Below are 27970 nucleotides of genomic sequence, written 5' to 3'. Positions count from 1 at the left end.
GGGAAGAAGAAGAAGAAGAAGGGTACGAGGGGAAGAAGAAGAAGAAGGACGAAGGGTACGAGGGGAAGAAGAAGAAGAAGAACGAAGGGTACGAGGGGAAGAAGAAGAAGAAGGACGAAGGGTACGAGGGGAAGAAGAAGAAGAAGGACGAAGGGTACGAGGGGAAGAAGAAGAAGAAGAAGGACGAAGGGTACGAGGGGAAGAAGAAGAAGAAGAAGGACGAAGGGTACGAGGGGAAGAAGAAGAAGAAGGACGAAGGGTACGAGGGGAAGAAGAAGAAGAAGGACGAAGGGTACGAGGGGAAGAAGAAGAAGAAGAAGGACGAAGGGTACGAGGGGAAGAAGAAGAAGAAGAAGGACGAAGGGTACGAGGGGAAGAAGAAGAAGAAGAAGGACGAAGGGTACGAGGGGAAGAAGAAGAAGAAGAAGGACGAAGGGTACGAGGGGAAGAAGAAGAAGAAGAAGGACGAAGGGTACGAGGGGAAGAAGAAGAAGAAGAAGGACGAAGGGTACGAGGGGAAGAAGAAGAAGAAGAAGGACGAAGGGTACGAGGGGAAGAAGAAGAAGAAGAAGGACGAAGGGTACGAGGGGAAGAAGAAGAAGAAGGACGAAGGGTACGAGGGGAAGAAGAAGAAGAAGAAGAAGAAGAAGAAGAAGAAGAAGAAGGACGAAGGGTACGAGGGGAAGAAGAAGAAGAAGAAGAAGAAGGACGAAGGGTACGAGGGGAAGAAGAAGAAGAAGAAGAAGGACGAAGGGTACGAGGGGAAGAAGAAGAAGAAGAAGGACGAAGGGTACGAGGGGAAGAAGAAGAAGAAGAAGGACGAAGGGTACGAGGGGAAGAAGAAGAAGAAGAAGAAGGACGAAGGGTACGAGGGGAAGAAGAAGAAGAAGAAGAAGAAGAAGGACGAAGGGTACGAGGGGAAGAAGAAGAAGAAGAAGGACGAAGGGTACGAGGGGAAGAAGAAGAAGGACGAAGGGTACGAGGGGAAGAAGAAGAAGGACGAAGGGTACGAGGGGAAGAAGAAGAAGAAGAAGGACGAAGGGTACGAGGGGAAGAAGAAGAAGAAGAAGAAGGACGAAGGGTACGAGGGGAAGAAGAAGAAGAAGAAGAAGAAGGACGAAGGGTACGAGGGGAAGAAGAAGAAGAAGAAGAAGAAGGACGAAGGGTACGAGGGGAAGAAGAAGAAGAAGAAGGACGAAGGGTACGAGGGGAAGAAGAAGAAGAAGAAGGACGAAGGGTACGAGGGGAAGAAGAAGAAGAAGAAGGACGAAGGGTACGAGGGGAAGAAGAAGAAGAAGAAGGACGAAGGGTACGAGGGGAAGAAGAAGAAGAAGGACGAAGGGTACGAGGGGAAGAAGAAGAAGAAGGACGAAGGGTACGAGGGGAAGAAGAAGAAGAAGGACGAAGGGTACGAGGGGAAGAAGAAGAAGAAGGACGAAGGGTACGAGGGGAAGAAGAAGAAGAAGGACGAAGGGTACGAGGGGAAGAAGAAGAAGAAGGACGAAGGGTACGAGGGGAAGAAGAAGAAGAAGGACGAAGGGTACGAGGGGAAGAAGAAGAAGAAGGACGAAGGGTACGAGGGGAAGAAGAAGAAGAAGGACGAAGGGTACGAGGGGAAGAAGAAGAAGAAGGACGAAGGGTACGAGGGGAAGAAGAAGAAGAAGGACGAAGGGTACGAGGGGAAGAAGAAGAAGAAGGACGAAGGGTACGAGGGGAAGAAGAAGAAGAAGGACGAAGGGTACGAGGGGAAGAAGAAGAAGAAGGACGAAGGGTACGAGGGGAAGAAGAAGAAGAAGGACGAAGGGTACGGGAAGAAGAAGAAGGACGAAGGATACGGGAAGAAGAAGGACGAAGGGTACGGGAAGAAGAAGGACGAAGGGTACGGGAAGAAGAAGGATGAAGGGTACGGGAAGAAGAAGGACGAAGGGTACGGGAAGAAGAAGGACGAAGGGTACGGGAAGAAGAAGGACGAAGGGTACGGGAAGAAGAAGGACGAAGGGTACGGGAAGAAGAAGGATAAGGGAAGAAGGACGAAGGATAAATGAAGAACGATGAAACGTCAGATGAGTATTTCATGAAAACTCAGCAGGAAAATGCTTTCTTATATCCAGAACCAGGAAAAGAAGCCTTCAGGATGGAGGTTCACTATCTGAGAGTGAAAAGTGAAGATGAAGATCCGAAGTCCTTAAATCGTACCGACAAAAACTTTGGCATAAATTAGGAAAACGTACAACTCTTCTGGTGGGGGGTAAAACCACCCCAGGATGATCTTGGATAGTCCTTCGATGACTGGACTGACAACCCCCCCCAAAAAAAAAAAAAAAAGCTACATTCAATGGCGTTGTATGAAATGATCCTTATTGGCTCAGATGGTTGAATTCCCTTCAGTCCACACCGCCATTTTTTTTTTCTTTTTTAATGTGTGCGTCAAAAAAGGCAAAAAACGGGGTACAAATAAAAAACACACAGGAATAAAAGGTCACCTTGCAGCTTGGCGGTTCCTGCAATATTCAGTCAGCAGGTGGCGCCACACAGGTACATTATACCCCCCCCCCTCCTCTCCAACTACAGTACTTCCTATCTACGAGATTCTACTCAATCGCTACGTTGGACGCGGTGGTGCTAGAGCCGTTATAAAGACTGTACAGAATGTCCTAATCCATAAACTCTGGAGCAAAATAGTTTAAAAATGTTCTATAAAGTGTCTTTTTTCACTGGACTCCGGTGACCTGAAGGATGAAAAAAAAAAAAGAAGTTCCCGCCTAGCTTTATTGCTCGTCCACAAAAAGTGAACTCAAAAATAGCTGCAAGATAATAAAAAAGACGAATAGATGTTATAGAGCGCAGAAGGACTTCGCTTTGCATTGATAATGGCAGATTATTCACTAGGAACCCGGATTTCCCCCCCCCCACCCCCTCCCCACTTTTCTAATCAGGTCTTACTGAGGCAAGACTGACCTCTACAGGTGAATGTTATAGCAAAAGAACAGAGGGAAGAAGGTTCGAATTTTGGGGAGCTTCACATGGATGTAGTACTCAGATCCTCCAGCAGGCGGGCTCTTGAGGCAACTGCACATATATGCAGTACTTGGATCCTCCAGTAGGTGGGCTTTAGAGGCAGGTGGGGTAATGAGGCAGCAGCGCATGGATGCAGTACTCGGGTCCTCCAGCAGGCGGGCTCTTGAGGCAGCAGCGCATGGATGCAGTACTCGGGCCCTCCAGCAGGCGGGCTCTTGAGGCAGGTGGGCTTTAGAGGCAGCTTCACATAGATGCAGTGCTTGGGCCCTCCAGCAGGCGGGCTCTTGAAGGAGCTGTACATGGATGCAGTCCTCGGGTCCTCCAGCAGGTGGGCTCTTGAGGCAGCTTCACATAGATGCAGTACTCGGGTCCTCCAGCAGGCGGACTCTTGAGGCAGCAGCATATAAATGCAGTACTCAGGTCTTCCAGCAGGCGGACTCTTGAGGCAACTGCACATACATGCAGTACTTGGATCCTCCAGTAGGTGGGCTTTAGAGGCAGCTTCACATAGATGCAGTCCTGGGGTCCTCCAGCAGGTGGGCTCTTGAGGCATCGGCACATACATGCAGTACTCAGATCCTCCAGTAGGTGGGCTCTTGAGGCAGCTGCACATGGATGCAGTACTCAGATCCTCCAGTAGGTGGGCTCTTGAGGCAGCTTCACATAGATGCAGTACTCGGGTCCTCCAGCAGGCGGGCTCTTGAGGCAGCAGCATATAAATGCAGTACTCAGGTCTTCCAGCAGGCGGGCTCTTGAGGCAGCAGCATATAAATGCAGTACTCAGGTCTTCCAGCAGGCGGGCTCTTGAGGCAGCTTAAAGCTTTTTCCTTTTTTTTGATTGGATGTAGCTGAAAACAGAACTTAAGACACAAGCAGGCAGTGAGTGGCATAGTCAATGGCGTTGGTATAGAGCGACCCCCTTTTTAAAGCGCAACAAAGCGAGCGCCCCTTGGGTCAGTTTCTTGCTCCTGGCAAATATTTGGGGGAGGGGGAGGCCATTAAAAGCGCATAGATCTCCCTGGCAGGATAAATGTCTTGTGTTCACAGTTTAAAAAAAAAATAGGGGGGGGGACTGGAGGTCCCTCCCCCCCGCAGGTGTTTGTCAGTCAAGCATGGGCCAAGAGGGGATATAAAACCTTTGCAAAGATCCCTCTAAGAGCCGCTCCATCCATAAGGAAAGCTTATTTAATTTCTTTTTGATGTGGCCGGAGCCGGAGCCCAGCGAGATCTTGCGGAGGGTGTCGCAGCCGCCGCCGCCGGGTGAGCAGTGCTCCGCCTCGTCCAGCAGCTTCTCGTCCTCCAGCGTGGACTGCGCCTTGAAGAGGCAGAAGTACTTCTTGTGGCCGTTCAGGGCCAGCACATAGCCGGTGTAATCCCGCTCCAGGAAGTGCTCGTCGTATTGGTAGGCGATGGGGGCCGCGTCCTGGGCGAACTCCAGGAGGTATTCCATCCATTCCCGGTGCTTCTCCAGGTTCAGGAAGGAGAAGTGGAGGGAACTGCTCCTGAAACGGGAGAAGGCGGAGTCATTACACTGAGATAACGGCATATATACGGGTCCAATCAGATCAGAGGGACACGCCCCTGATCAGTGCCACAGCCAATCAGGAGACAGATATGATTGGATCGGCTTCAAAGTGCGAAGCTTCACATGGCTCGTTGTATGGTTTTCAGTGCCCACCTTCTGCTGTACTTACCTAGACCAGTGACTCAAAGAGACCTTCTGTGCACCCCAGTGTCATCTAGTGACCTTCTGTGCACCCCAGCGTCGTCATGTGACCTTCTGTGCACCCCAGCGTCGTGTGACCTTCTGTGCACCCCAGCGTCGTCATGTGACCTTCTGTGCACCCCAGCGTCGTCATGTGACCTTCTGTGCACCCCAGCGTCGTCATGTGACCTTCTGTGCACCCCAGCGTCGTCATGTGACCTTCTGTGCACCCCAGCGTCGTCATGTGACCTTCTGTGCACCCCAGTGTCGTCATGTGACTCCATGTGACCTTCTGTGCACCCCAGTGTCATCTAGTGACTCCGTGTGACCTTCTGTGCACCCCAGTGTCATCTAGTGACTCCGTGTGACCTTCTGTGCACCCCAGTGTCATCTAGCGACTCCATGTGACCTTCTGTGCACCCCAGTGTCGTCATGTGACTCCATGTGACCTTCTGTGCACCCCAGTGTCATCTAATGACTTTGTGTGACCTCCTGTGCACCCCAGTGTCATCTAGTGACTCCATGCGACCTTCTGTGCACCCCAGTGTCATCTAGTGACTCCAAGTGACCTTCTACATACCCCAGTGCCATCTAGCGTCTCCCGTCTCACCCCAGTGCCCTCTAGCGTCTCCCGTCTCACCCCAGTGCCATCTAGCGTCTCCCTCCTCACCCCAGTGCCATCTAGCGTCTCCCTTCTCACCCCCAGTGCCATCTAGCGTCTCCCTTCTCACCCCCAGTGCCATCTAGCGTCTCCCTTCTCACCCCAGTGCCATCTAGCGTCTCCCTGCTCACCCCAGTGCTATCTAGCGTCTCCCTTCTCACCCCAGTATCAGAGACTCCAAGTGATGACTTTTTAGACACACAGACCTCGTCTTCCCCAAGAATGGATTTCCTTTTACTTTGGTGAGATTTTCTCTCACTTCCTGTTGTGCCTCTTGAAAAGTCAGTAAAGGGAAAGCATCCAAGATATACCGTATATAAAAACTAAATAATAAAAAAAAAATTGGGATAAGAATTCCCAAGTTTAGTCAAAGCTTAAAATTCCAAAAGTACAAAACCTCGGAGTATCGCTCATAACGCTTCCAATAGCAAACAATCATTGGTCAATGCAGTCATGTGACAGCGCTGACCACTGAGAAACGACTGAGGTTTCCTCTTCTGGTAAGGTGTCCCAGAAGAAACAAGTGCTTCTCATTAGTCAGCGTGGTCATGTGGTCACACTGACCAATGAGCATTTGCCACCGCAAGCATGGATGGTGACCACTCATTCCAGGACTTTGTATGAACCACTACATTGGCAGCACAGAGCAACATGGCCGCTATGTGAAGCGGAGTCTGGAGGCGTGGCCAGGATTTGGAATTTTATTTTCCATGAAAAGGTGAACGTTCCCTTTAAGCGGAGACCTCTAGTATGGGTTCTCCTGCACTCACCCGGTAAACATGTACACTTCCTGGGCGAACCTCTGCAGCAGGCTGGCCTTGGTGGAGTTGGAGAGGATGAGGACGACGTTCATGTGACCCGGACGCAGCTTGACGAGGTTACTCATATAATTCACATCCGTCAACTCCGTCACTTCCACAAAACCTTTCCTGGGAACCCTGGAGAGGAAAAAAGGAAATACAGGATTTCTGGGGCTCACGGAATCTCACAAGTTACCTTCCACGCTTTTTTTTTTGCAGGCTGTGCTTAACGCGGCTATCGTGCAGTAAAAAAAAAAAAAAAGAAAGTGTACAGGACAATGCAGGGAGCACAGGAAATAACTCACTCTATATCAATATAAATGCTGCACCAAAATCACAAACAAATGATAGGAGTACCCTCTGCTGGTAAGAGGCTGCATTACCTGGTGCTCTCCCTGTTGTAGCTATGACCCCCTCTGCTGGTAAGAGGCTGCATTACCTGGTGCTCTCCCTGTTGTAGCTATGATCCCCTCTGCAGGTAAGAGGCTGCATTACCTGGTGCTCTCCCTGTTGTAGCTATGATCCCCTCTGCTGGTAAGAGGCTGCATTACCTGGTGCTCTCCCTGTTGTAGCTATGATCCCCTCTGCTGGTAAGAGGCTGCATTACCTGGTGCTCTCTGTGTTGTAGCTATGATCCCCTCTGCTGGTAAGAGGCTGCATTACCTGGTGCTCTCTGTGTTGTAGCTATGATCCCCTCTGCTGGTAAGAGGCTGCATTACCTGGTGCTCTCCCTGTTGTAGCTATGATCCCCTCTGCTGGTAAGAGGCTGCATTACCTGGTGCTCTCCCTGTTGTAGCTATGATCCCCTCTGCAGGTAAGAGGCTGCATTACCTGGTGCTCTCCCTGTTGTAGCTATGATCCCCTCTACAGGTAAGAGGCTTCATTACCTGGTGCTCTCCCTGTTGTAGCTATGATCCCCTCTGCTGGTAAGAGGCTGCATTACCTGGTGCTCTCCCTGTTGTAGCTATGATCCCCTCTGCTGGTAAGAGGCTGCATTACCTGGTGCTCTCCCTGTTGTAGCTATGATCCCCTCTACAGGTAAGAGGCTTCATTACCTGGTGCTCTCCCTGTTGTAGCTATGATCCCCTCTGCTGGTAAGAGGCTGCATTACCTGGTGCTCTCCCTGTTGTAGCTATGATCCCCTCTACAGGTAAGAGGCTTCATTACCTGGTGCTCTCCCTGTTGTAGCTATGATCCCCTCTGCTGGTAAGAGGCTGCATTACCTGGTGCTCTCCCTGTTGTAGCTATGATCCCCTCTACAGGTAAGAGGCTTCATTACCTGGTGCTCTCCCTGTTGTAGCTATGATCCCCTCTGCTGGTAAGAGGCTGCATTACCTGGTGCTCTCCCTGTTGTAGCCATGATCCCCTCTGCTGGTAAGAGGCTGAATTATTTGGTGTCCTCCTTGCTGTAACTTTGAGCCTCCTCTGCTGGTGAGAGGCTGCATTACCTGGAGCTCACCCTGTTGTAACAATACGCCCTCTTTGCTAGTGAGAGGTGGCATTACCTGGTGCTCTCTTTACTGAAACTACGACAACCTCCCACGCAGGTGAGAGGTGGCATTACCCAGTGCACTCTTTGCTGTAACTATAAGCCCTCTCTGCCAGTGAGAGGTGGTATTACCTGGAGTTCTCCTAGCTGTACCAATGAGCCCCCTCTGCAGTTGAATGGTGGCATTACCTGCTGCTCTCCTTGCTGCAACTATGAGCCCCCCTACAGGCGAGAGGTAACAAAACCTGATACTCTCCTTGTAATAACTATGGGCTCCCTCTGCAGGCGAGAGGCGGAATTACCTTCTGCTCGCCTTGCTGCAACTATGAGCCCCCTCTGCAGGCGAGAGACGGCATTACCTGGTGCTCTCTTTGCTGTAATTGGCCTCTGAGCTTTTGTCTTTGTCACCCGGCTCTTCTTTGTCGGAAGGAACGGAATTTTGCTCATCACCGGAGTCACTATACGGGAAATAAGAAATGGAAAACGTTCTTCACAGCTGTAGGACGCATCCTTCATAGAACTTCCAGTTAGAGGGACAACAATGTATAGTACATACCTGAACGCCTGAACGATGACCGTACCAAACAGGATGAAGAGGGCGGAGAAAATCAGCGACAAAAGTGGCATCATCTCCCTCCTGTACAGAGACCGAGCCGGAGGAGAGGAACGAGAGAGAGAGAGAGAGAGAGAGAGAGAGAGAGAGAGAGAGAGAGAGAGAGAGAGAGAGAGAGAGAGAGAGAGAGAGAGAGAGAGAGAGAGAGAGAGAGAGAGAGAGAGAGAGTTATCTGCACAGTTATCTGCACCCACTTTCGGAAATACTTCCGGGAATACTCTCCTCTGGATGAAGGGAACAAAAACTGACCAAAAAGGGGAGAACTTACCAGTTATTGTGGAGAACGCTCTCCCACGCATCTGACCAATAGTCAACCGCGGTGTAGATCCAGCGCAAGAAAAACATCTGCAGACAAAAAAAGATGAAATTCTGTAAAAAAATCTGATTGAATTTATAATAAATAAACCCTGACGACCACAAATCACTAAATGATGCAAAAAGTAACCCCTTCAGGACCGGCAGTTATACCCCCCTTCCTGTCCAGGACAATTCTCAGCGCCGTCACACATGACAATTGCGCGGTCATGCAACGCTGCACACATACGACATTTTTATCACACAAATAGAGCTTTCTTTGGTGGTATTTAAAGTGACTGTAAAAAGGTTCTATTTTTTTGCACAGTGTGGCCCCGATCCTCCTTTTCTGGGGTCCCACGGCGGCTCTCGCATTAGATAACCCTCTCTCTGGGAAGTGCTCTCCTGAGTGGGTTACCTTGCGGGCGCGCTCCGAGTCCATAGCTGCTGAATCTACGACTCGGCCGCATCATTGTATTTGATTGACAGCAGCGGGAGCCAATGGCTGCCCTGCTATCAATCTATCCAAATCGAGAGCCGACAACCCGCGGAGAGAGCGACGGCGGGGACGTGCCAACAGAAATTCAGGGCTCAGGTAAGTAAAATGGGGGGGGGGGGCGCGCGGACACCGCAAGGCGTTTTTTCACAGGATGCGTTAAGGTGAAAAAACATGAACCTTTACAACCCCTTTAACAAACATTGATGAACACATGAATGGCAATATTCCAACCCATAATCCGATATACATCTGGCCAATTAGAAGAGGGAAGGTCTGGACAGCCGCACTCCAATAAAAACAAAAGGACAAACCACAGCAGGGTACAGGATAAAAAACTGACGCGTTTCACACTCTCAACAGTGCTTAGTCGTAGCTAAACCGGAAATGGCGTCGGGTCATTGCTTCCGGGTTACTACATCACAGAGCCCAACAAACCCGATCCGGTCTTTGTATAGCTCTGTGATCAGGACTCCCATTGGGACAGGGGAGCCACAGAAGGCGTTCCCTCCCAGTAAAGCAATCAAGTGTAGTTGGCCACCTCCCTCATCTAGAATTACTTATCTTAGGTCGAAGCCCCCGCAGCCGTCCTTGTACACCACTCCAGTGGCCGACATCACTCACGGGGGTTACTTCCGGGTATCGCGGCTCCAGCGCTGTGATTGGCCGGAGCCGTGATGACGTTGTGCGCGGGAGTGTCATCGCGGCTCCAGCCAATCGCAGGCTCCGCCGACTTCATCGTGGCTCCAGCCAATCGCAGGCTCCGCCGACTTCATCGTGGCTCCAGCCAATCGCAGGCTCCGCCGACGTCATAGCGGCTCCAGCCAATCGCAGGCTCCGCCGACGTCATCGCGGCTCCAGCCAATCGCAGGCTCCGCCGACGTCATCGCGGCTCCAGCCAATCGCAGGCTCCGCCGACGTCATCGCGGCTCCAGCCAATCGCAGGCTCCGCCGACGTCATCGCGGCTCCAGCCAATCACAGCTCTGCTGACAGCAGCACCCCAGCTGCTGGTGACGGCACACGGATTGAAGCAACGACACATACGTGCCATTGCTTCAGTTTGCCCCAGGGCGCATGTGCCGATGACATTGGCACATGCCGGGGACATGGGGATATCCTGGGTAGCTACCGGTAAGCCTTCTCTTTGCCCGGGGGTTCTTGGCTCTTGATTGGATAGATAGCAGCGCAGCCATTGGCTCCCGCTGCCGTCAATCAAATCCAATGACGCCGGGGGTTGGGGCCCAAGTCCTGCATTCTGTGGCCATGGAGAGTGCTTCCCAGAGTGGGGGTTATCGGATGCGGGGAGGAGCCGAGAGAGCCGCTGAGGGACCCCAGAAGACGGTGTGGCAGTGGAGGCAAGTATGATATGTTTGTTAGTAAAAAAAAAAAAAAAAAAGTACAAATTTCGAACCTTTAGTATCAATTTAAATAATCGGTGCTCAACCTGTGGCCCTCCAGCTGAACTACAAGTCCCATGAGGCATTGCAATACTGATAGTTACAAGCATGACCTCCAAAGGCAGAAGCACGTTGGGAATTGTAGTGCGACAACAGCTGGAGGGAAGCAGGTTGAGCACCCATGCTTTAAATCAGGGGGTCTTCAAACTATGGCCCTCCAGCTGTTCAGGAACTACAATTCCCATCATGCCTAGTCATGTCAGAGATTTACAATACCTCTTGTGATGTGTAGTTCCACAACAGCTGGAGGGCCGCATGTTGAGCACCCCATGCTTTAAATGAACAAACTCTGCAGAAGTAATGATTTCTCCTTTCCGAATTCACACATTGAACAAGCACCCCCATCTTCCTGCCTATCCCATGTACCCCCCCCCATCATCGTGTACCTACCGGGGCCAGCTCATCGTTCAGATCAGACAAGTTGGTTTCGGAGGAGAGGACGCTCGGGTCTTTCCTCAGCCGGTCCAGGAAGTCGAGCAAAGAGAACTTGTTGTCCTCACTGCCGGTCCAGATGGGAGCCAAAGTCTTATAGACGATTCTACCTGCAGAATTCCTCCGCTCCAGTATGGAAACCTGCGGGGGGGGGGAACAAAGATTCCAAAAGGAAGCCGGTCACATGACTTGGTGAAAAAAAATTCAGCAAAAAAATAAAATAAATTCCCTTGTGGTGTACATACCGACGACTGCGCAGAGTGAATGTCCTCCCCCAGAAGAGAGCTGGCGAGCTCCCCCTGGCGCTCTTTGTAGACGTGGACGAATCGCAGCGTGTCTTTGGTGTTGGCGGAAGCAAAAGCCAGGAAGGACTCGTAGGTTTTCCGGAACAGCTCACCCTCCCCCGTCAGAAGAACAACACAGAACCTTCAAAAATATTACAAGAAAGACAAATCAATATAAAAAAGGCAAAACTGCTATCCTATTCCTATCCCAGCACTACCGCCGCTATCCCCGGCACCACCGCTATCCCCAGCACCGCCGCTATTCCCGGGCACTGCCCCTATCCCCGGCACTGTCCCTTTCCCCGGCACCACCGCTATCCCTATCCCAGCACTACCACTATCCCCGGCACTACCGCTACCGCTATCCCCCGGCGCTACCGCTATCCCCCGGCGCTACCGCTATGCCTAACCCCGGCACTACTATCCCTATCCCAGCACTACCACTATCCCCAGCACTACCACTATCCCCAGCACTACCGTTAACCCAGCACTACCGTTAACCCAGCACTACCGCTACCCCTAGCACTACCGCTACCCACTAAATGGTCAGACTGCAGCTAGGCTGCAAACGCGGTTGGGGACTGCAGCTATGCTGCATATGGGGATGCGGTCGGGGACTGCAGCTATGCTGCATATGGGGATGCGGTTGGGGACTGCAGCTAGGCTGCATACGCCGTTGGGGACTGCAGCTAGGCTGCATACGCCGTTGGGGACTGCAGCTAGGCTGCATACGCCGTTGGGGACTGCAGCTAGGCTGCATACGCCGTTGGGGACTGCAGCTAGGCTGCATACGCCGTTGGGGACTGCAGCTAGGCTGCATACGCCGTTGGGGACTGCAGCTAGGCTGCAGGACCAGATCTGGGAGCTGGTTACAAGGGACTGCTGAAAATGACCACCGACTGCAGCCGCTGAGCAGTGTATTAGGACAGTTCCTTCTACAATTCAGCGTTTCCCCTGCTGGGCCCTGAGGGCCACAGGTTGGGCATAGACAGTTGCTGAAAGACTTGGTGACCAATGCAGGGTACCGATGCCAGAAACATTCTAGAATCTGCAGAGACAGGTAAGTATTTCAGCATTCCGTTAGGAACACTTACTGAGAAGATTTGGGCATTGGAACCGATAATCTAACCACAGATGAATGATCGGCGGCGTAACCGTCTCTATGCGGTGATACTCACTTGCGCTGCCGGTGAGACTTCCGCACGGGACACAGCTCCTGGAACAGCTTCTGATTGGTCAGCCGGGCCGCCAGAAGGAACTTGTTTGTAGAGATGAAGTCGTCAATGACCTGTTTTTTCATTCCTCGCGCCTGAAAAAAGAGAACAGAGCCGAATCGTCTCATTATATCCATCAACAGCGATCCGGGATCCTCGCTGAACGTTTATAAATCTATGGGGTCCGATGTGCAGAACTATACACACAGCACATCACTTATACTATGTTCTTGTTCCTAACTGATAGTTTGTTGTATTTGGGGGGGGGGGGGGGGGGGATTTTTAAAAAGGCCCAAATAAGAAAAAATGTTGTGCAGCCGAGTCTTAGCAGCAGGAGAGAGAACCTGTGCTTCCCATGTAGTATACAGTAACTGATTTGCTTTAATCACCTTTTTGCAGGAGCACATAGAGGACCCCCACTAGGCTCATTCAGCAATGGATGTCAGTGCCCACAAAACTCCAGAGTCCCTCCTTCCAGGGCCAGGGAGAGGAACGAGATCAGTGGTGGGGGGGGGGGGGGGGGAAGAGAGGTACGAGATCAGTGGTGGAGGGGAAGAGAGGAACGAGATCAGTGGTGGAGGGGAAGAGAGGTACGAGATCAGTGGTGGGGGAGAGGAACAAGATCAGTGGTGGAGGGGAAGAGAGGAACGAGATCAGTGGTGGGGGAGAGGAACGAGATCAGTGGTGGGGGAGAGGAACGAGATCAGTGGCGGGGGAGAGGAACGAGATCAGTGGCGGGGGAGAGGAACGAGATCAGTGGCGGGGGAGAGGAACGAGATCAGTGGCGGTGGAGGGAAGAGAGGAACGAGATCAGTGGCGGTGGAGGGAAGAGAGGAACGAGATCAGTGGCGGTGGAGGGAAGAGAGGAACGAGATCAGTGGCGGTGGAGGGAAGAGAGGAACGAGATCAGTGGCGGAGGGGAAGAGAGGAACGAGATCAGTGGTGGAGGGAAAGAGAGGAACGAGATCAGTGGTGGAGGGGGAAGAGAGGAACGAGATCAGTGGCGGAGGGGAAGAGAGGAACAAGATCAGTGGCGGAGGGGGCAGAGAGGAACGAGATCAGTGGCGGAGGGGGAAGAGAGGAACGAGATCAGTGGTGGGAGGGAAGAGAGGTACGAGATCAGTGGTGGGGGGGAAGAGAGGTACGAGATCAGTGGTGGGGGGGGAAGAGAGGTACGAGATCAGTGGTGGAGGGGGAAGAGAGGTACGAGATCAGTGGTGGGAGGGAAGAGAGGAACGAGATCAGTGGTGGGAGGGAAGAGAGGAACGAGATCAGTGGTGGGAGGGAAGAGAGGTACGAGATCAGTGGTGGGAGGGAAGAGAGGTACGAGATCAGTGGTGGGAGGGAAGAGCGGTACGAGATCAGTGGTGGAGGGAAGAGAGGAACGAGATCAGTGGGGGAGGGAAGAGAGGAACGAGATCAGTGGAGGGAAGAGAGGAACGAGATTACTGGTGGGGGGGGGGGGGGGGGGGGGGGGGGGGGGGACGAGATCAGGGGGGGGGGGGGGGGGGGGGTTTATAGGTACGAGATCAGTGCACTCCTCCACCAGGCGCACGTACAAGTGTCCCGACCGGGAGGACATCGCAGGACGTCCACCCGCAAGAATAAGATTCCTCTATACAAAGCACGGATAACATACCTGCACCACATCGGCCGGCTTGTGGATGTGCTCTTTGAAGACCAGCATGGTCGGGGCGTACATGTTGATATTGTATTGGCTGCTCATCTGTTCCGCCTCTCTTTGGCCGAGGTCCACGTAGCCAAATGACAGGTAATCTTTATAGGCAAACGCAGTGAGCTGACAGAAGAAGGACACAGAAGGGTCATTAGAGGAATGATAAATTGATAAATGGAGACACACAAGCATTCATATACAGCGCATTCCGGAAAGTATTCACAGCACTTGTCTGGGCTTTGCTCCCAAGCTGTGTGTGTCCATAGACGCACAGAGCATACCTTGGCCCCGCCCCCTCACTTAGCATGCACCCGGAATTCCGCTTTAACCCCCCCCCCCCCCCATATACTGGTACTGCACACTGCTTTGGCCTTAATCCTGATTGTATTGCGAAACGCTCGTTAACCGCGTTACTCACAATCCGAGGTTCCACTGTACCCGAAATATTATTATTGGGTCTCGGAGCAGTCCCTGTACCAGGTCACATGACCTCTTATAGTAGAACATGTGACAGTTCGCAATGTCGCGTCTCACCCCCTCCCCTGGAGAACGGTCTCACTCCTACCTTGTAGATGAGGGGCACCGGGGGCATCTGATCAAACAGCAGCACATGCGGTTTATTCTCTTGCTTCCAGTTGGAGAGGAAGCGGACGTAGTTTTTATCCGTTATCTGGAAGCAGAAGATAATAATAATAAAACATATGAAGAGGTCCGTCCCGTAGTCGGGGGGATTCCTCGGGGGAGGGGCTCTCACCTTGTCCACCAGATTCCCCGGGAGGAGACTTTCCACAAAGTGTCGCAGGTTTTCCCTCAACACCGCGTTGTGGAAGAAGGAGATCTTCCCGTTTATGACGCCCAGGATGGACGGGGTGCTGTGTGCGCCGAGGTGGTGGGCGAGCCGCCTCTCGTACCCAGCATGCACCACTCCGATCCCTACACCTGAAAAACACACACACATGGGGTTCACTTATTATATTCAACAAATCAAATGAGATCTCAAAACCAGATATAGATAAAAACTATCCGGTACTTCTCCGGGCTCACAGAGGTGATCAAATACCACCAAAAGAAAGCTCTATTTGTTTGGGAGCCACGTCGCACAGGCCGCGCAATTGTCAGTTAAAACGACGCAGTGCCGAATCGCAAAAAAGGGGCAAGGTCCTTTAGCTGCATAATGGTCCGGGTCGTCCACCCCCCAAAAAATAAATAAATAAAAAAACATTGGCCCGGATTCACATACATCGGCGCATATTTATGCCGCCGTAGCATATCTTTTTTACGCTACGCCGGCGCGGCGCAGAGAGGCAAGCACAGTATTCACAAAGCACTCGCTCCCAAATCTACTCTGGGTTTCCTCGGCGTAGGTGGAAGTGGGCGTGAGCCATGCTAATGAGGCGTGACCCCATGTAAATGATGGGCCTAGCGCCATAGAAGTACTTAAAACGAACGTCCCGTGGACGCATCCCAGTGCGCATGGTCAGAATCACGTCGGAACTACTCCCTAAGATACGACGGATCACTGCCTAAGGCGTGAACGTAACCTACGCCTAGTCATATTCACGTCCAACGTAAACAACGTAAAATACGTCGGCTTGTGTTCCGTGGTGCAGCCCTTTGCATGGATGCTGCTGACTTACACCTGCTTTATAACTTTATGCCAGACGTAGGACTTACGCAAACCGCGTATATTATGCGCCGGGCGCACGTACATTTGTGAATCGGCGCATCTCCCTCATTTGCATATGTGAATAAAAAAATCAATGGGAGCGCCAAATACGTCCAGTGTAAATATGCGCCGGCATAGGAAAGATACGGTCGGTCGTAGGAAGCCTATTTTCAGGCGTATCTAGTTTTGTGGGCACGGCGCACAGATATGACGGCGCATATTTACTCTTTCGTGGTGTATCTCGAGATACGTTGGCGTAAGTGCTTTGTGAATCCGGGGCCATTGAGATCTGAGGCAATCATGAAAACATGGCCCGAGCGCACATACCCAGCCCCTCCAGCTCCTGCACCACCTCCTTCCAGACGGGCTCGATGTGGATGCAGCTGAAGCACCAATCGGAGGTGATCTTGATGAGGTAGGGTTTGCGGAAGCTGTCTGGGACCACCTCGTTGATGTAGTGGGAGAACTGGAGGAGATACTTCTCGTCGGTGGAGTCTCGGCGCTCGGAGTTGAAGGGGAAGTGGAAGAAGGACTCGTCGAAGTAGAAGCTGTCGTGGAAGTGCCGGAAATGGTGGTGGTGCTGCTGCTGGCTGTAGCCCTGGTTCTCTCCCATGTCTCCATAGCGGTCGTAGTTGGTCCTCTTCTCCTCGCTGGACAAAATCTGAAAAGATCATTTCATAAAATCATGAATGAGGACTCAGACAGGTGAAGTTCTTATATTTTCCTTCCCTCATCAACAGAACGGTATTTTTAAAAGGATAAGTTCACCTTTTGTAACATGTTATATCAGGGTTTGACAAATTTGCTTGGAATCTAGGAGCCAGCTAAAAAGTTAGGAGCCAAAAAACACGCCCCGTCCCAACGAGCTTGCGCACAGAAGCGAACACATACGTGAGTAGCGCCCGCATATGTAAACGGTGTTCAAACCACACACGTGAGGTATTGCCACGATCGTTAGATTGAGAGCAATAATTCTAGCTCTAGTCCTCCTCTGTAACTCAAAACATGCAACCTGTAGAATTTTTTAAACGTCACCTATGAAGATTTTTAAAGAGCAGAGGTTTGTCGCCATTTGAAGAGCGGACGCAATTTTGAAGCATGACATGTTGGGTATGAATTTACTCGGCGTAACATTATCTTTCACAATATAAAAAAAAAAAAAAAAAAAATGGGCCAACGTTACTGTTGTCTGTATTTTTTAAGGGCAGATAATTGCTGGTGGGAGGGGCCAGCAGGGGGACGGGGGCTTCCTGAAATAATCTCACAGCCCCCCCCCGGCCTCAGTACTCCTAATGCAAGCAGTGGGCGGGCTCATGGGAGGAGCTATGCAAATATCAAACTGACTTAATGGGTGGGCATCAGTCTGCAAAGTAGGCTCTGTCAGCACGCAGACCCGCCCTAGGTAACGCCCACACGTGATGCTAAACCTTCACGATTGAAAAAAAATATATATATTAGAATTATAGATCAATAAAGAATATTAAAAGAAAACAATGTTTCTATGGAAACCTCATAAGCTTTGCTGACTTGGATGAATTTGTCTTCTGCTCCGGGGTTCTTGTTTTTATCCGGATGCCTGAAACAAAGAAAACGTTTCTATTAATACAAAACACACCACACACCCTCCAATCCAATCCATGCCGCCCTCTGCTGTGGTGGGGATGGTGAATAATTCCCAGAATGGCCCCGACATCCCACAGACACAACCCACCCATCCCACAGACACAACCCACCCACCCATCCCACAGACACACACATCCCACAGAAACACACAACCCACAGAAACAATCCATCCCACAGACACAACCCACACATCCCACAGACACATCCCACACATCCCACAGACACATCCCACAGACACACACACATCCCACAGACACAACCCACCCACAGACACACACATCCCACAGACACATCCCACAGACACAACCCACCCACCCCACATCCCACAGACACAACCCACCCACCCCACATCCCACAGACACAACCCACCCACCCATCCCACAGACACACACATCCCACAGAAACACACAACCCACAGAAACAATCCATCCCACAGACACACACATCCCACAGACACATCCCACACATCCCACAGACACATCCCACAGACACACACACATCCCACAGACACAACCCACCCACAGACACACACATCCCACAGACACAACCCACAGACACACACACATCCCACCCACCCCAGACACAACCCACCCACCCCACATCCCACAGACACAACCCACCCACCCCACATCCCACAGACACAACCCACCCACCCCACATCCCACAGACACAACCCACCCACCCATCCCACAGACACAACCCACACACCCACCCACCCCACAGACACAACCCACCCACCCACCCACCCCACAGACACAACCCACCCACCCATCCCACAGACACAACCCACCCACCCATCCCACAGATCCCACAGACACAACCCACCCATCCCACAGACACAACCCACCCACCCATCCCACAGACACAACCCACCCACCCATCCCACAGACACAACCCACCCATCCCACAGACACAATAACCCGCAGACACGCCCCACCCACCCACCCACACATCCCACGCTACAGACACGTCCCACATCCCACGCTACAGACACGTCCCACACACACAGCGCACAGACACACACACCGCTATTAATAATGACAGGAATAAGAATGATGGAGGATTTTGGAGGACGGGGCGGCCCCCACTGTCGGCTCTGTGTAGTCTGAACGCTCACCATTCCCGGGCCAGCTTCTTGTACGCCTTCTTAATGTCGGCTTGGCTGGCGGTCCGGCTCACTCCCAGGACGCGGTACGGATCAAAATCGGCGGCGGACAGGATGTTGAGGGCGAGGATGAAGAACACCAGGAGCCGCAGGAGAAGGCGCAGGTTTCTGTGGCCCATTTCTCACGATGTCTCAATAATACCTGGAAAAGACGGGGAAAAAAAATATTAGATCTGTGTTATTCACAGCAGGGGGCGCCCACCGGCCTCACATTCACCTTCATATGATACCCGAGGTCTCCTCCTCCCCCATGTGACATCTCTGGGTACCCAAGGTCTCCTCCTCCCCCATGTGACATCTCTGGGTACCCGAGGTCTCCTCCTACCCCCATGTGACGTACCCGAGGTCTCCTCCTACCCCCATGTGACATCCCCGGGTACCCGAGGTCTCCTCCTCCTACCCCCATGTGACATCTCTGGGTACCCGAGGTCTCCTCCTGCCCCCATGTGACATCTTCGGGTACCCGAGGTCTCCTCCTACCCCCATGTGACATCTCTGGGTACCCGAGGTCTCCTCCTGCCCCCATGTGACATCTTCGGGTACCCGAGGTCTCCTCCTGCCCCCATGTGACATCTCCGGGTACCCGAGGTCTCCTCCTCCTGCCCCCATGTGACATCTCCGGGTACCCGAGGTCTCCTCCTACCCCCATGTGACATCTCCGGGTACCCGAGGTCTCCTCCTACCCCCATGTGACGTACCCGAGGTCTCCTCCTACCCCCATGTGACGTACCCGAGGTCTCCTCCTACCCCCATGTGACATCTCTGGGTACCCGAGGTCTCCTCCTGCCCCCATGTGACATCTTCGGGTACCCGAGGTCTCCTCCTGCCCCCATGTGACATCTCCGGGTACCCGAGGTCTCCTCCTCCTGCCCCCATGTGACATCTCCGGGTACCCGAGGTCTCCTCCTACCCCCATGTGACGTACCCGAGGTCTCCTCCTACCTCCATGTGACGTACCCGAGGTCTCCTCCTACCTCCATGTGACGTCTCTGGGTACAAAAACGTAAATGTATTTTATTGGGATTTTATGTGAGAGACACAAAGTGTCACATAATTGTGAAGTGGAAGGAAAACGATACAAATAAATCTGTGAAAAGTGTGGGGGGAGGGGCATTTGTATGGCGCCCCCCGGAGTCAATACTTTGTAGAACCCCCTTTCTCTACAAGTCTTTTTGGGGGTGTCTCTACCAGCTTTGCACATCTAGAGAGGAACATTTCTCCTCCATTCTTCTTCTCTGTAATATATCTCATCTCTGTCAGATTGGATGGAGAGCGTCTGTGATCAGCAATTCTCAGGTCTTGCCGCTTGGGAGATTTTTTTTTATAACCCAACCCTGCTTTATACTTCTCCACAACTTCACCCCTGACCCGTCTGGTGTGTTCCTCGGCCTTCATGATGCTGTTGGTTCACTGAGGTTCTCTAACAAACCTCTGAGGGCTTCACAGAACAGCTGTATTTATACGGAGATTATATGACACACAGGTGGGACTCTATTTACTAATCAGATGACTTCTGGAGAAATGCGAAATCTGGGAGGATAAAATATCCAAATCATAATGTAACCGACAGTGTCAGAGAGAAGGGCGAGCAATGAGGGGGAGGGGGGACAGAGGCGACAGGTGATAGGAGGAGGACAGAGGTGACAGGTGATGTGATGTAATCCAGGTACAGAACATAGTAGGTGACAGAGATGACAGATGATGGGGGTGGAGGCGACAGGTGAGAGATGATGGGGGTGGAGGCGATGGGGGTGGAGGTGACAGGTGATGGAGGGGACAGGTGATGGAGGGGACAGGTGATGGAGGGGACAGGTGATGGAGGGGACAGGTGACAGATGATGGGGGTAGAGGTGACAGGTGATGGAGGTGGAGGTGACAGATGATGGGGGGGACAGGTGATAGGGGTGGAGGTGATGGAGGGGACAGGTGACAGATGATGGGGGTAGAGGTGATGGGGGTAGAAGTGACAGGTGATGGGGGTAGAGGTGACAGGTGATGGAGGGGACAGGTGACAGGTGACAGATGATGGGGGTGGAGGTGACAGATGATGGGGGGGACAGGTGATGGGGGTGGAGGTGATGGAGGGGACAGGTGAGAGATGATGGGGGTAGAGGTGATGGGGGGTGGAGGCGACAGGTGATGGGGGGGTGGAGGTGACAGGTGATGGGGGGGTGGAGGTGATGGAGGGGACAGGTGATGGGGGTGGAGGTGACAGGTGATGGGGGTGGAGGTGACAGGTGATGGGGGTGGAGGTGACAGGTGATGGGGGTGGAGGTGACAGGTGATGGGGGTGGAGGTGACAGGTGATGGGGGTGGAGGTGACAGGTGATGGGGGGGTGGAGGTGACAGGTGATGGGGGGGTGGAGGTGACAGGTGATGGGGGGGTGGAGGTGACAGGTGATGGGGGGGTGGAGGTGACAGGTGATGGAGGTGACAGGTGAGAGATGGTGGGGGGAACAGGTGAGAGATGATGGGGGGGTGGAGGTGACAGGTGATGGGGGGTGGAGGTGATGGGGGGGGTGGAGGTGACAGGTGATGGGGGGGGGACAGGTGAGAGATGATGGGGGGGGGACAGGTGAGAGATGATGGAGGGGGACAGGTGAGAGATGATGGAGGGGGACAGGTGAGAGATGATGGAGGGGGACAGGTGAGAGATGATGGAGGGGGACAGGTGAGAGATGATGGAGGGGGACAGGTGAGAGATGATGGAGGGGGACAGGTGAGAGATGATGGAGGGGGGACAGGTGAGAGATGATGGAGGGGGGACAGGTGAGAGATGATGGGGGGTGGAGGTGACAGGTGATGGAGGGGGACAGGTGAGAGATGATGGGGGGGACAGGTGAGAGATGATGGGGGGGGACAGGTGAGAGATGATGGGGGGTGGAGGTGACAGGTGATGGAGGGGGACAGGTGAGAGATGATGGGGGGTGGAGGTGACAGGTGATGGAGGGGGACAGGTGAGAGATGATGGGGGGGGGGACAGGTGAGAGATGATGGAGGGGGACAGGTGAGAGATGATGGGGGGGACAGGTGAGAGATGATGGAGGGGGGACAGGTGAGAGATGATGGGGGGTGGAGGTGACAGGTGATGGAGGGGGACAGGTGAGAGATGATGGGGGTAGAGGTGACAGATGATGGGGGGTGGAGGTGACAGGTGATGGAGGGGGACAGGTGAGAGATGATGGGGGGGGACAGGTGAGAGATGATGGAGGGGGGACAGGTGAGAGATGATGGAGGGGGGACAGGTGAGAGATGATGGAGGGGGACAGGTGAGAGATGATGGGGGGTGGAGGTGACAGGTGATGGAGGGGGACAGGTGAGAGATGATGGAGGGGGGACAGGTGAGAGATGATGGGGGGTGGAGGTGACAGGTGATGGAGGGGGACAGGTGAGAGATGATGGGGGGTGGAGGTGACAGGTGATGGAGGGGGACAGGTGAGAGATGATGGGGGGTGGAGGTGACAGGTGATGGAGGGGGACAGGTGAGAGATGATGGGGGGGGGACAGGTGAGAGATGATGGAGGGGGGACAGGTGAGAGATGATGGAGGGGGGACAGGTGAGAGATGATGGGGGGGACAGGTGAGAGATGATGGGGGGGGACAGGTGAGAGGTGATGGAGGGGGACAGGTGAGAGATGATGGGGGTGGAGGTGACAGATGATGGGGGGTGGAGGTGACAGATGATGGAGGGGGACAGGTGAGAGATGATGGAGGGGGGACAGGTGAGAGATGATGGGGGGGGACAGGTGAGAGATGATGGGGGGGGACAGGTGAGAGATGATGGGGGGGGACAGGTGAGAGATGATGGGGGGGGGACAGGTGACAGATGATGGGGGTGGAGGTGACAGATGATGGGGGTGGAGGTGACAGATGATGGGGGGTGGAGGTGACAGGTGATGGAGGGGGACAGGTGAGAGATGATGGAGGGGGAGGAGGTGAGAGATGATGGGGGGGGACAGGTGACAGGTGACAGATGATGGGGGTGGAGGTGACAGATGATGGGGGGGACAGGTGACAGATGATGGGGGTGGAGGTGACAGATGATGGGGGGGACAGGTGATGGGGGTGGAGGTGATGGAGGGGACAGGTGAGAGATGATGGGGGTAGAGGTGATGGGGGTAGAAGTGACAGGTGATGGGGGTAGGAGGTGACAGGTGATGGGGGCTGGAGGTGACAGGTGATGGGGGGGTAGAGGTGACAGGTGATGGGGGGGTAGAGGTGACAGGTGATGGGGGGGTAGAGGTGACAGGTGATGGGGGGTAGAGGTGACAGGTGATGGGGGGTGGAGGTGACAGGTGATGGGGGGGTAGAGGTGACAGGTGATGGGGGGGTAGAGGTGACAGGTGATGGGGGGGTAGAGGTGACAGGTGATGGGGGGGTGGAGGTGACAGGTGATGGGGGGGTAGAGGTGACAGGTGATGGGGGGTGGAGGTGACAGGTGATGGGGGGGTGGAGGTGACAGGTGATGGGGGGTGGAGGTGACAGGTGATGGGGGGTGGAGGTGATGGGGGGTGGAGGTGACAGGTGATGGGGGGTAGAGGTGACAGGTGATGGGGGGTGGAGGTGACAGGTGATGGGGGGTGGAGGTGACAGGTGATGGGGGGTAGAGGTGACAGGTGATGGGGGGGTGGAGGTGACAGGTGATGGGGGGGTAGAGGTGACAGGTGATGGGGGGGTGGAGGTGACAGGTGATGGGGGGGTGGAGGTGATGGGGGGTGGAGGTGACAGGTGATGGAGGTGACAGGTGAGAGATGATGGGGGGGTGGAGGTGACAGGTGATGGGGGGGGGAACAGGTGAGAGATGATGGAGGGGGGAACAGGTGAGAGATGATGGAGGGGGAACAGGTGAGAGATGATGGAGGGGGGACAGGTGAGAGATGATGGAGGGGGACAGGTGAGAGATGATGAGGGGTGGAGGTGACAGGTGATGGGGGGGGGAACAGGTGAGAGATGATGGAGGGGTGGAGGTGACAGGTGATGGGGGGGGTGGAGGTGATGGGGGGGGTGGAGGTGACAGGTGATGGGGGGTGGAGGTGACAGGTGATGGGGGGGGGAACAGGTGAGAGATGATGGAGGGGGAACAGGTGAGAGATGATGGAGGGGGGACAGGTGAGAGATGATGGAGGGGGACAGGTGAGAGATGATGAGGGGTGGAGGTGACAGGTGATGGAGGGGGACAGGTGAGAGATGATGGAGGGGGAGGAGGTGAGAGATGATGGGGGGGGACAGGTGACAGGTGACAGATGATGGGGGTGGAGGTGACAGATGATGGGGGGGACAGGTGACAGATGATGGGGGTGGAGGTGACAGATGATGGGGGGGACAGGTGATGGGGGTGGAGGTGATGGAGGGGACAGGTGAGAGATGATGGGGGTAGAGGTGATGGGGGTAGAAGTGACAGGTGATGGGGGTAGGAGGTGACAGGTGATGGGGGGTGGAGGTGACAGGTGATGGGGGGGTAGAGGTGACAGGTGATGGGGGGGTAGAGGTGACAGGTGATGGGGGGGGTAGAGGTGACAGGTGATGGGGGTAGAGGTGACAGGTGATGGGGGGTGGAGGTGACAGGTGATGGGGGGGTGGAGGTGACAGGTGATGGGGGGGTAGAGGTGACAGGTGATGGGGGGTGGAGGTGACAGGTGATGGGGGGGTGGAGGTGACAGGTGATGGGGGGTGGAGGTGACAGGTGATGGGGGGTGGAGGTGACAGGTGATGGGGGGTGGAGGTGACAGGTGATGGAGGGGGACAGGTGAGAGATGATGGAGGGGGAGGAGGTGAGAGATGATGGGGGGGGACAGGTGACAGGTGACAGATGATGGGGGTGGAGGTGACAGATGATGGGGGGACAGGTGACAGATGATGGGGGTGGAGGTGACAGATGATGGGGGGGACAGGTGATGGGGGTGGAGGTGATGGAGGGGACAGGTGAGAGATGATGGGGGTAGAGGTGATGGGGGTAGAAGTGACAGGTGATGGGGGTAGGAGGTGACAGGTGATGGGGGGTGGAGGTGACAGGTGATGGGGGGGTAGAGGTGACAGGTGATGGGGGGGGTAGAGGTGACAGGTGATGGGGGGGGTAGAGGTGACAGGTGATGGGGGGTAGAGGTGACAGGTGATGGGGGGTGGAGGTGACAGGTGATGGGGGGGTGGAGGTGACAGGTGATGGGGGGGTAGAGGTGACAGGTGATGGGGGGTGGAGGTGACAGGTGATGGGGGGGTGGAGGTGACAGGTGATGGGGGGTGGAGGTGACAGGTGATGGGGGGTGGAGGTGATGGGGGGTGGAGGTGACAGGTGATGGGGGGTAGAGGTGACAGGTGATGGGGGGTGGAGGTGACAGGTGATGGGGGGTGGAGGTGACAGGTGATGGGGGGTAGAGGTGACAGGTGATGGGGGGGTGGAGGTGACAGGTGATGGGGGGGTAGAGGTGACAGGTGATGGGGGGGTGGAGGTGACAGGTGATGGGGGGGTGGAGGTGATGGGGGGTGGAGGTGACAGGTGATGGAGGTGACAGGTGAGAGATGATGGGGGGGTGGAGGTGACAGGTGATGGGGGGGGGAACAGGTGAGAGATGATGGAGGGGGGAACAGGTGAGAGATGATGGAGGGGGAACAGGTGAGAGATGATGGAGGGGGGACAGGTGAGAGATGATGGAGGGGGACAGGTGAGAGATGATGAGGGGTGGAGGTGACAGGTGATGGGGGGGGGAACAGGTGAGAGATGATGGAGGGGTGGAGGTGACAGGTGATGGGGGGGGGTGGAGGTGATGGGGGGGGTGGAGGTGACAGGTGATGGGGGGTGGAGGTGACAGGTGATGGGGGGGGGGAACAGGTGAGAGATGATGGAGGGGGAACAGGTGAGAGATGATGGAGGGGGGACAGGTGAGAGATGATGGAGGGGGACAGGTGAGAGATGATGAGGGGTGGAGGTGACAGGTGATGGAGGGGGACAGGTGAGAGATGATGGGGGGGGAGGAGGTGAGAGATGATGGAGGGGGACAGGTGAGAGATGATGAGGGGTGGAGGTGACAGGTGATGGAGGGGGACAGGTGAGAGATGATGGGGGGGGGGGAACAGGTGAGAGATGATGGAGGGGGGACAGGTGAGAGATGATGGGGGGTGGAGGTGACAGATGATGGGGGGTGGAGGTGACAGATGACAGGCCGGGCACGCCGGTTTCTCGGGTGACATGACCGGAAATGATGTAATCCGGGTGACATTCGGTGTGCGGCTCCCCTCCCCCTCCTCCTCACCTCTCCGGTTCGGTTCGGTTCTCGGTTCCCTCCTGAGTCCGCTCCGCTCACCTCCCCATCTCCGGCCCGCAGCTCTCCTCACACACACGGAACCGGAAGATGGACCTCCAGACCCCGCCCACAACTTCCCCTCACTGACAGCCGTCTCCGCCAATCAGCGGCTCCCGTCCCTGACGGACAGCCTGAGCTCCCTGTCAGCATCGCCATGGAGACCGGCGGAGTCCCGCCTCCCCTTACCCACGTGACATGCTTGCCCTGCGCCCTCTGGTTACTATGGAGACCGCTCTGCAACCGTCCGCCATCTTCCCCGATTAACTCCTTCCCGTCCTCTGATAGGACAGAGTGACAGGCCACGCCCCCACTTCGCCTCACAGCAATTATTAAAGTGACAAATAATCATTTAATAAATAAAAATAATAAATAAATATTTAAAAGAGCAATAAAAAGAAATATAAGACCACCTCATGTGTGTATTTACGTTATTGATAAATACAGTTCGGGATTGTAGACAGAGGAGCTTACACTCTAACGTCCCCTCCCCCTACACAGTCACACATTATTATTATTATATATAGACAGTATCTCACAAAAGTAAGTACACCCCTCACTCCCAACACACAGCCATTAACCACTTCAGCCCCGGACCATTTGGCTGGCCAAAGACCGGGCCACTTTTTGCGATTTAACTGAATTGCGCGGTCGTGCGACGTGGCTCCCAAACAAAATTTACGTCCTTTTTCCCCCACAAATAGAGCTTTCTTTTGGTGGTATTTGATCACCTCTGCGGTTTTTATTTTTTGCGCTATAAACAAAAATAGAGCGACGATTTTGAAAAAAATGCAATATTTTTTACTTTTTGCTGTAATAAATATCCCCAAAAAATATATAAAAAAACAATTTTCCCTCAGTTTAGGCCGATACGTATTCTTCTACATATTTTTGGTAAAAAAAAATCGCAATAAGCGTTTATCGGTTGGTTTGCGCAAAAGTTATAGCGTTTGCAAAATAGGGGATAGTTTTATTGCATTTTTATTATTATTGTTTTTTTTACTAGTAATTATTTTTAACCCTCTTGGGCATGGAGGTCACCAGAGCTTCATAGGTTGTCACTGGAGTCTCTTCCCCTCCCCCATGATGACATCACGGAGCTGGTGGGTGTTGGAGACCTTGCGCTCCTCCCCCTTTCCCCCCACAGATGATCAATAGGGTTTAGGTCTGGAGACATGATTGGCCGGTCCATCACCTTTACCCTCAGCTTCTTTAGCGAGGCAGTGGTGGTCTTGGAGGTGTGTTTGGGGTGGTTATCATGTTGGAATACTACCCTGTGTCCCATTGCATAGACAGCAGGATCGTGATCAGGAGAGGAGCTCCTCTATCCGCCATATCTGAGGGCCTCTATCCCCCATACCTGGGGGGGGGGGGTTGATTGAAGAATGAAGGTTCCTAAGTTCCTCCTGCTTTATCCGCAGGAGCTGTTTTCTGGGGTCCTGGACCCCCCACGAGGAACGGGAGAGCCTTGGAACCAAATGCAGGTGCTCCTGGGGGGTGGTGCCCTTTAAGACTTCATTCAAAGTGATTGGGTGACTCTAGAGCAAGAAAGAAAGAAAGAAAGAAAGAAAGAAAGAAAGAAAGAAAGAAAGAAAGAAAGAAAGAAAGAAAGAAAGAGAAAAAACGAAAAAAAATAAATAATAAAAATAAATTAGGTAAATAAATAATACATGAAAAAATAATAATAAAAATAAACAAAAGTCAGTAACCCCAACACCTATCCCTAATATTAACCCCTAACCTTAAATAAAATTGAAAGAATATGAAAAAAGACATTAAGTAATAATAAATAATAATAATAAAAAAAACTAACCAACCCAACCCTTAACCCTAATAATAACCCCAACCCTAATCCTAGACCCTAATATTAACCCCTAACCTGGACCCTAAAGGAAGAAAAAAAAAAAGAAAGAAATAAAGAAAGAAAGAAAGAAAGTAGGAAGAAAGAAAGAAAGAAAGAAAGAAAGAAAGAAAGAAAGAAAGAAAGGAAATAAATAAATAATAATAATAAATTAGGTAAATAAATAATACATGAAAAAATAATAATACAAATAAACAAAAGACACTAACCCCAACACCTAT

The 27970-nt window shown here is 53.2% G+C and overlaps 1 protein-coding gene across 1 annotated transcript; it reads right to left on the bottom strand.

Moving 5' to 3' along the window:
• Nucleotides 1-1840: 1840 nt before the first annotated feature.
• Nucleotides 1841-25957, bottom strand: DNAJC16 (DnaJ heat shock protein family (Hsp40) member C16). Its single transcript, XM_040326759.1, has 15 exons — nucleotides 25841-25957; nucleotides 18546-18735; nucleotides 17315-17381; nucleotides 16133-16466; nucleotides 14894-15078; nucleotides 14705-14809; nucleotides 14104-14262; nucleotides 12429-12559; nucleotides 11212-11392; nucleotides 10925-11107; nucleotides 8555-8631; nucleotides 8230-8310; nucleotides 8033-8131; nucleotides 6155-6322; nucleotides 1841-4520 (listed from the first exon to the last, which is right to left on the bottom strand). The coding sequence occupies exons 2-15, from the start codon at nucleotides 18710-18712 to the stop codon at nucleotides 4121-4123; spliced, it is 2337 nt and encodes a 778-aa protein (XP_040182693.1). The 5' UTR covers nucleotides 18713-18735; nucleotides 25841-25957; the 3' UTR covers nucleotides 1841-4120.
• Nucleotides 25958-27970: the final 2013 nt, after the last annotated feature.

Source organism: Rana temporaria, chromosome 10 (genome assembly GCF_905171775.1).
Source record: "Rana temporaria chromosome 10, aRanTem1.1, whole genome shotgun sequence".
NCBI classification, from domain to species: Eukaryota; Metazoa; Chordata; class Amphibia; order Anura; family Ranidae; genus Rana; species Rana temporaria.
Note: the sequence above shows the minus strand (reverse complement) of the source record. Positions and strands in the feature narration are given on the sequence as shown.